At 39.7% G+C, this 9,719-nt stretch overlaps 1 protein-coding gene across 1 annotated transcript in view; it reads right to left on the bottom strand.

The window, feature by feature from the left end:
* PELI2 (pellino E3 ubiquitin protein ligase family member 2) overlaps positions 1 to 9,719 on the bottom strand; it is a 195,981-nt gene that overhangs the window by 6,519 nt on the left and 179,743 nt on the right. The window contains exons 4-5 of the mRNA XM_007986769.3: positions 6,145 to 6,342; positions 4,343 to 4,531 (exon numbers count right to left, since the gene is read on the bottom strand). Of these exons, the coding sequence (XP_007984960.3) occupies positions 4,343 to 4,531; positions 6,145 to 6,342 (387 nt within the window). The remainder of the gene's footprint in view (positions 1 to 4,342; positions 4,532 to 6,144; positions 6,343 to 9,719) is intronic.

The following is a 9,719-nucleotide window of genomic DNA, read 5'->3' as shown; positions in this document are numbered from 1 at the left end:
AGGCCAGTTCAGTTCTGGGTGTGCTGAATGTGAGGAGTGTGCAGAGTATCGGTGGTGGTAATGCATACAAGGCACGTGTGATGCAGCGTGGGAGACAGATTAGGCTCACAGAAACATATCTGGGATATCACTGGCACCTAGGTGAAGCTGTGGGAATGGATGCCACTTCCCAGGCAGGGTCCCAGAGAGGACTGAGGACAGAGCCAGGGGCTGGGGTGGAGGAAAAGAACCATGTAAGGGAAAGAGAGAGGTATGGGAAGCACTAGAAATTTTGTTAATCTTTGGTCCAAAGAACTTTGTGGCTCTCTGCCGCCCTTGGGGTACAGCCCAAGCTGCTTAACACACTTAAAAGGTCACTCCCAATGCAGTCACTTGACTTCTCCTGCTGCAGTTCTTCTCTTCCTAACTGGAAACCAGGACTGCCCTGCGATGAGCTGCAAGGACCCAGAGTCCATGAACGCACTACCTCAGACTGCCCACAGGCAGGCGCAAGAACAACCTCTGCCTAGAATACTCCACCCCAGCACACCCTGCTCCAGCTGAGCCCTGGGCTGGCAAACTCGTACTTGTTATCCAGGTCTCACCTGGATGTCACTTTGCCCTGGACATTTTCCTTGTCATGAGGAAATCAGCCCTTCCCAAGTATTAGTTGTTAGAAAAAGTTAAGGTCCCAAGAAAATGATAAATCTTAATACTGTATAGGACACACACTGTGACTCCTTTCAAACAGCCTGAAGTTTGCTGATGCTCCTTCCCCACCCCACCACGAAACCAAGCATCCCATGTTCTCCTCTCCCCTAACTGGTGTCATGAGGCTCCTGCCCTTGCTGACCACAGGCAATTCTCAGGGGAGGCCTCACTGCAGGATAAAACTGTGTCTAAAGGATCACACTGATGTGGTAAGAAGCTGAGGTGCGGTGGTGGCCTAGCCTCTGGCTGTGGAACAACCCCCTTTTCCTCCTGCAGGGCACTTCTTGGTAAACAATAAAGTCTTATCATAAATCTGGGGGTATGGCCTTTTACTTTCCACATACCCTTGACTCCCACATCTGGGGTAGGTGTCCTGTGGAGGGCAAGTACCTTTGGTACCTTCTCATGACTGTGCTCATCACACAGTATCTGCTGATCTGCTGCCTGGTCTGTGGCCTCCTCCAGACCATGCAATTCGAGGGCAGAGCGTGGACCTGGTGTTTTCTGCCATATCCCCAGTGTGCAACCCCTACTTAGCAATAACCACCAGCCAGTTATGGGGCATTACTGTGTCCAGCACTGTTCCAATCCTTTCCAGCTACTGTATTTATTTAGTTCTCACAACAATCCTATTAGACATGTACTATTATTATTCCAATTTAGGAGATGTGGAAGCCAGGCACAGAGAGGTTAAATCATCGATTCAAGACCACAGAACTAAGTGGCGAAACCAGGACTGGAACCTGGTGGTCTGATTTAGCAATCATTAGTAGGCATGAACTCAGATTTTATTTTTTAAATTCTACCACAAAAGAAAAGCTATGAGCAGGCACAGGAATTGACAGTACTATGGAAGCTAGAGACATTTGGCCTCTACCATGGCAACTAATGGCCCCTACATAGCAACTATCTAAGCACAGGGTAGTGAAGTCAACCCCCATCCACCACTTCTTATTAGCAAGTGACTTAACCTTTTAAAGCCCAGGTTTCCTCATCTATAGATGGACACAATTAACAACGCTGACTTCACGGGTTATTTTAAGCAACACTGGAAAGACAATTAATGTAAAGCACCTGCTAGAGCCTGAACATAGTTACTCTATGGTTATTTTTATAATTTCACCTAAAATTAGGTATGCAATCAACTTAACTGAATTTACTTAATTTTATACAAAGCCAGTTTAATAAAATATTTCATATATAATTTAATTAAATACTCAAGGGCCCCCTAGACTAATATTATAAATGTTACCATATGTTATCATTAACTAGCTAAAAAAGTAGGGCACAATTCAAATTCCATTCACCTATTTATTCAGGGTTTAAAGGCCTGAAAAGACATTTCCCCCACATTTAATTAATTTTGTTGATTAGTATACCTTTCTGAGGTTCCATCATTTGCTGTAATAATGAAAAACAATGGTGATTTCTGGTTACACATACATTAGTATATTGATTCATATCAAATGCTGAGTATGACATGAATACATAATCTTCCACCAGCACTAGCTCCACAATGTGACTACTACTGTTTTAACAAATATTTTAGACTTTTAGCAGCTCACTTTATTTCCCAAATTTCTGTATTAGACTGCAAATGACAAGTACTGCCAGAGACTGTCCCCAAAATCTAATCTCCAGATAAACATAATTTATATCGAATGCTACCAGTAACATGTACAGGACCAATGAGTCATGAATTAAATCAGAGGCTCAAAGAGTCAGTAAACTTTCCTCGAAGACAGACAAAATGTTCTCCAGAGGTTAACAAGAGGAGATTGCAGGAAGGATTACCTGTTCAGTGTACCATAAGCCCAAGGTCAGGCTGATGGAAGCCTTTGTAACTGGTCAGGTTAATCGGATGCTATCAAATGGGACAGCACAATTTTACATAGTTTTAAGTGTCACTTATAGGGACTACCTTCAAAAATAGCCTGTATATTTAATACAACCCATTAATACAAGCCATTTTTGGAGTTCTTTCTTTTCAGTCACACTGTAAAATTCTCCAGCACATGTAGCAGCCTAAGAAGAGTCGCTACACAATTAACCAGAGTGGACGAGAAACTCATCCTGTGATTTGCCCTCCTGGACAAAGGCGCTCCCCACGGACTCTAGTGTATGCTTTATACTCACCCAGGGAGGCAAATGCTCAGGTGTAAACCATCCCCGGCTTCCCACAACATGGTGCTGAGTGAGTAGTATTAGGTGTCCAGGCTCTCCATCAGGGAGACCTGAGTTTGAATCTCACCGGCTGCCACCTTCTAACTCTGTGACACTGGACAACCTTTAATTTTATGCCACATCTTCCTCATCCATGAAATGGGGATGACTCTACTTCCCTAAGAGGGCTGCTGTGCAGATGAAGTGAGCTAATGTCAGAAATGTTAACGCAGAGCCTGCACCCAGCAACCATTTACTGACTTCTTACTCTTGCTGTTATAATGATGAATAACCAGTTTGGCCAATCTAGGTCGGTTTTGTATAAAACTATCCAGTGATCAGAAACAAAAGATTATTTAGAAAAACTGCTTTCACATTTCCTTCTTTGCTTACAATTTCTTGAAAACATTTATACAAAATTTATTGAATTTGCTTTTTTTTTTTTTTAGAAAATGCTTCTTTTATTCAGCCATAATGCACTGTAAGACGCATAAGCTGTGCCTGTAGCTGAAAAACGGTGTAAAATAGAAATAAAAATAACCATTCCCTAAACACAAACATCCAGTAGAGAACAGCAAATGAGGTTAGCGAAACAGCCTCCAGCTTCTTTTTCCATCTTAGACATTTTTGATGATGATCTTTCTAACAAGTGCTAGGTCAAATCCTCTATTCCGCATACATTTTATTCTGTGGGAGTTTTGAAGAACTTCTCTTCTAGCTTCTAGAAAAAGACATTTGTTCTCTCTCGTTCTAGCTTCTACCTAGCAAATTAAGCAAAAGTACAGGAATGGAGAGTTTACTAAAAATCAGTGGCTGTGCTACATGGCTATGGCAAGATCAGAAACCCAGAGTTACACATTTAAGGTATTATAATTATTCTCCAAGAAAGAATGGGTTTAAAAAAACTGCTTTAGGGCACGGGTATAAGTGGTGATATTTATAGGAAAATATTAACATGCCAGGTCAATGCAATATATAAATCATCTCAAGTAAAAAGTTCTAACTGTGATTTTGGTGGACAGTATAGCGAATTCTGCCTTAATATATAGGAATTCAAGGGGAAAACCAGCTGACTTATTTTTTAGTTCCAGAAAGTCTAGTAAATAATTCCTTAATTCATAATTTTTACTAATTGTTTTTGGACTGCTCAAATGTTTTCCAAATCAATAAAGTTTTACACTAAAAGTAAGTTTATTCTTCTTAAAGTGAATTTAAACAGATTTTTGTGGTCAGGTATACAATAAAAGATAATATTCTTCAGGTGGTAAGGAGCAAAACACAATTTACTCCCAAAAAGTTGAACCACTGAAGGAGATACCAAGGCCATTTGCCTCCTGCTTTCAGGGCTTGTGGAATTCTGCTTCTGCTGAGTGATGGTACATGGCGCTTGGACCTGCACAAAGTTTCCAAACGTCAGGGGAGGGAAAACGACAGCCTGGGAGTTAGGCTTGTGTAGTCTGGAACGTCTTGCAGAGTGAAGCGCACTCACCAGCTTTCCTCGTTGCTGGGCCGACCTGGTTTCTCGCAAGGTGTACACATCTCCACAGACAGAGATCTCGCGCCAGACCCCAGGCTGAGACTCCTCGGTGAAACCCCCTCGAGGATGCATCACCAGGACACCATTAGTAGTAAGCCCATCCATGTGGCCATCAGGGTTTTTCCACTTTGCTGCCTTTTCCTGGAGAGCACATGGCAGAACAGAAAAAGCAGGTTAAGATGATGTTGAAATGGAAAGGATTCTGGAATTTCTTTAATACATTGTGTAGGGGCAGAGGGGAGGAGGGTGATGAATTTTCATTTTCTATTTAAAGCTAATAATCACAAGGATAAAATACACAATTATGTCGACACTATAAAAGAAGTGTTGAATGGATGAATGACTTATCACTGGACACATATTATAGTTCTCAAGAATTTGCAAAAAATGGATGCCTGGACTTCTCCCTCTAAGATTCTTTTTACCCTCCCCACAACCCCATGAGATTCCAGGAATCTGGTGTGTTTTCTCTTTTCAGTTATACTTGTGCCATGCCCTTATCCTGATATCTAAAAGGGCTTTCTATGTACTCACTATCAGGATAGAGAAGAAAGGATAGCCATAAAGAAAGACTTTCTATTAAAGCTAGAAAATTCAAAAAATGTTAAGCCAACAAGTCAGGGTCATTATGTTTACACAACAATCAGTGTTTAAATTCTCAAAGGTAGATGGCACATGTAGCTTGACATGATGATAGGACGGACACTCTTGGGTGCTTGTGCCACAGCTCTTCCCTTCAGCTTTCTTGGTGACAGAGCTCAGCTACTGTTCACATGGCTGGGGCTGGTGGGGGGAATCCTGATTAATCCAACAGGACACTCCCAGCCATCTTCCCAATGGCTGGTTTACAGGTGGGCACAGCACATGACTGGGCTCTGACTGATGACACAGGATATCTTCTCGGAGGCTTCTGAGAAAGGTGTCTGTGCTCTAAGAAGAGACAAGGAGGAAACAGTGCTTCTGCCACCCTCTTCTCTGGCTGGAAGTTGTCATGTGGCAGGGGACATATGAAAGTGCAGGAGCCAGCTCTCACCCACAAGAAGACCTCCCATGAAGAGGCTGGTGCACCACGGGAGGCAGAAGGCAAGACAGATACAACCCGGTGCCCTGGATGTCACAGAACCACTGAACCACCAACCCAGGAGCTGGCCTTCTTCAGCACTTCTTATGTGGGAACAGTACATTTGCACTGATTTTAGACCATTTTAAGTGGGTTCTTTTTTTCCTGCAAAAATAATCCTAATTCAAAAGGAAACTATGTTAAACCTGGATATTCACTAAAACTTCTGGGCTTCACTTACAAGGAAACCCTATAAGGGTTGGGATTCAAGTCTGTTTTGATCTCTGTAATCCCACATCTAAAACGCCCAGTATGGAACATAGCAAACACTCAATAAAACATTTTTGAATGAATGAATCACTAACATTTTCCTCTAAGCCCTAATGATTTAAATTTGGTCATTTATTTTCCTCTCTGAAATAAGCCTCTTAACTGCCATAAATACATTATGGACAATGTTACAGGCATATTTTTTAAAAAGTACTTACTGTAAATATTACAATATAAAAAATATAATGAATAGCAAGTAATGCTTACTAACGTTCAGATTTTAACTGGCCACCTGAAAACTAAAATCTCAAAATCTCACCAGAGGCAACATACAAAGCCAGTATTTTTTTTGCTCTAATTAAATGTTCCATGTCATAATCACAAGCGTTTTTCTAGAAATCATGTACTTCTTGACAGTACTTACTCCAAGAAATATATTTTTGGAAGAGTCAAATCCGGCGGCAAATATCCGTGCTGTGTAAGGCTCATTCCTGTCGCACACGATCCTGCAGGCAAACCTGGATATGGTGCTCTGTGTGATCTGGGCTTCGTCCGTGTTCTGGCTGCCAGAAATCGTGTCTGTGACAACGAAGTCGATAGGGCTTTCTGTTGATCTGCCCACCTAAATAAATCAAATGTACTCGTGATTCACTCGGAAAATAGCAGGGTGCCGTATTTTATTCACATGGAAAAAGCATTCAGGATCCCTTTAACACTCACTATCTTTGTTCTGAGGGTTAGAATTTAATGCAAGATTTTCATTCATGCGCCTTTTCCTATTTGACTAGGGAAGATATTGGGGTAACCAAATATTAGAGATATCTATTTTTAATTGTATTGTATTGTGGTAAGAACACAATACGAGATGTATCCTCTGAAATATGTGAGCACATAATGCAGTCATTGTTGACTACAGGCACAGTGGTGCACAGCAGATCTCTAGAACTTATTCATCTTGCTTCACTCACTTTATACCACTCATTAGTTCATTAGATTTTAAGTACTGAGAAAAAGCTCAATTAAGAGGACAACAGTAGATCTTCGGCCACTCATCAGATTTCATCTCTTGGATCCGGGAAGCAATATTACTTTCACAACAATTTTTTTTTTTTCCTATTTCTGGGGTTAAAAAAAGCAAGATTTTAAATAAAGGAACTCTTGCTTCCTACTTTCTTGTCCAGCTCCACAGAATGGTTTTCCTTGTTAGGTAAATCCAACAGTGACTCCCAGCACTGAGCAAGAACAGCCCTAATCCAGACATAGAGATAAATGTCCATTAACACTACACAGCATGAAAGAGAAGGATGTGAAGCCAGCCCAAAGTTTGGGATGCAGTCAAATGAAAGATTTCAAAAGCTGGTCTTGGCATTTCAAGTTTAAATTTTTAAAACCTCTCTTGTGGAAGTCTAAAAGACTGTCAATAATACTATATTGGCTAATCTTTCTTTGTAAAGATTTAAATGCTGCCAGAAAGAATGTATTTCATTAGGAAGATGTGACAAAGTTCTAACAAAGCTTCTAACAAAGCATCCAATAAAGGCTTAATGAAGCTTGTCCTATTCAATCAATTCAAGTAAGACAGGTATTACTCTCTCCTGTGAACTAGCAAAATATTTGTTTACAAATATGAAAATCCTCAATATGGAATATTTAAAAAGTTACGTAATTCTGCTTTATTAATCTCTAATTGGAAAACAGTGCTAAGTGTTTTATGTGCCAAAGGGACTTCTTAGGTTAAAATCACTTATACGTAAATTAATACTTTCTCACTAAATACGATATTGTTCTCTCCCAACAACTGTAACTCTGATTCTGAAGTTGCCAATGGGAGGAATGCAGAGGCCTGAGACGTATGCACATAAAGCTCCCAAAAGTCAATTTCCAAGATATTTTTACTCTGGTCTCAAAGTTCTGTCTACAAACTAGGCAATGTAATACATTTTTCATCCAAATGAATAAAGTAGAAAAAAATCTTGTATCACTTAGCTCAGCTTGCTTCCTAGAACAATATCAAATTTCTTTTGTAAATCTCATATATACATTCTCATGCAGAGACTATCTTTCTAAAACCAATGACCACAAATACCTATTTTCTCTTGTTTTTTATAACCCTTAATTTCTTGTCCTAATGAAATATGCCTGGAATAAACTAAACTGCTGGTTTCATTGACACTTAACAATTTGAACAGATGCATATTGCCTAGATATATGCATTTCAGGTTTAGAAAACACATAACTTGTTAAAAAATGCAATGTAAAATCTAAATTAGATGTATTATAAAATCATATAATTCATCCTTCTAAAGTTGCAAAATCTCCTCTCTGCTAGATTCATTTAAAAACCGGGTAACTTGGAAGCTCTACTGATTCAGACTGCTTTAATTTTGTTAAACATTTTTTAAAAAGAAAATTAGAAAAGTAATGAAGACTGACTGCAAAATACTTTACAAATAGAGAAAAGTATAAAGGTGAAAACAAAGCCAACTTCAAACTTAGGTGCAAACCCGTCCTGAGCCTCTATTCCAATGAAGTTTAGGAGTAAAACATGATAAATTCTAGAATTTTCCAGTCATCTCACCAAACCTGGAGCCTCACAGCAACAGTCACTGTCCCAAGATTTGTTAATCTCCATGGAAGAGGGCAATGCCTTTTCAAGCTCTGTTATAAGTTCAAAGCCAAAATCACTCTGCTGGTTTGAATGTTTTGTAACTATTCCTTCTTGTGTACAGAAATTACTCTTTTCTAGAAGGGCCACATTCTGAGTTCATCCAAATGTATTAAATTAATGTCTTGATGAAGTCATTGAAATTGACTGTAAAACAGGAAATTTTATTCTAACTGGAACAGACTGCTAGGATCAATGATTTTAAGTCGTGACACTTACCTTGATTGGTCATACGTATGATTTATCAGTTTGCTTCCACTTAAATCTAACCTCTAGAGTGCTGGTAAAATTTTATACTTTATGATGCAAGCCTCATGTTGCTTTTTCCACGAAAACAAAACAAAACAAAAGATAAAACTAAGTAACTTTACTGCTGAAAAATCACTCAAATGTGGAAAACCTGCAGCTTGCCCTTTCTTTTGACTACTGGATCAACTCTACATTAAAGGCAGTCATGCACACAAGCCAAGATGCTTTTGAATTTCATCTGATATTCATATAGCATGCAAGCCAGGATGCTTCTGAATTTCATGTGATATTCATAGAGTGCTGATAGTCATATAACCAGCTACAGTGAGAACTTGCTCCATTCAATATGTTAAATTTTATATATATAAGAAAATTTTGGGTTTGCCTGGATGTTAGCTGAAGCCAGGACAGGTAAGATGGTATCAAAGCATCTAGAAGGGCCTCCCGTTTTTCTCACCTCCCTCAACCAATTCCTACCCATCTCCCTGCATCAATCACTTTATTTTCTGACTTCCCTTCTGGGATAAGGATGAAAAGTTGTTGCTCCCATCTAAAAGCAATCTTTTCATTGACACTTGATATTCCAATATTCTCCCTTTCCCAAGGATTTTGCTCCTAATACTATCTCCTCTCTTTCCTGAGTCACCAATTTCTCCTTTTATACTCGATGGTGCCATCAGCTCTCACACACATTCTAGAGCTTCTCAAGCTCTGTGGTTAAAGGACCAGTATTGTTGCTGTTGTTGTTTTAAATTTTAACTAGTCACTGATGCCTTTTAAACATACAATAAAAATGAGTACTTGAGAAATGATCATCTGCTTGGATGTTTCGGCAATGCCAAACTGTCATGAAGGTTTCCTCTCAACTTGTATGCTCATCTCATTCTGTATTTTAACAAACATTTCACTGCTGGGCAGAGGGAGTGCAGTTTGAGTAGCACTGCTCTGGACTAGTCTCCCACTTTTAAAAATGCTTTCCTTCACCTGCAAGCAACCCTCAGGCTCCGGCCCTGTTTCTCTGATTCACTTAACAGCAAGACTTCTTAGAAAACCTGTCATTAGTTATTTCCTCCATTTCCTCACCC

The sequence above is a fragment of the Chlorocebus sabaeus genome, chromosome 24 (assembly GCF_047675955.1).
Source record: "Chlorocebus sabaeus isolate Y175 chromosome 24, mChlSab1.0.hap1, whole genome shotgun sequence".
NCBI lineage: Eukaryota > Metazoa > Chordata > Mammalia > Primates > Cercopithecidae > Chlorocebus > Chlorocebus sabaeus.
The sequence above is the reverse complement of the archived record's forward strand: the minus strand, read 5'-3'. Positions and strand labels throughout refer to the sequence as shown.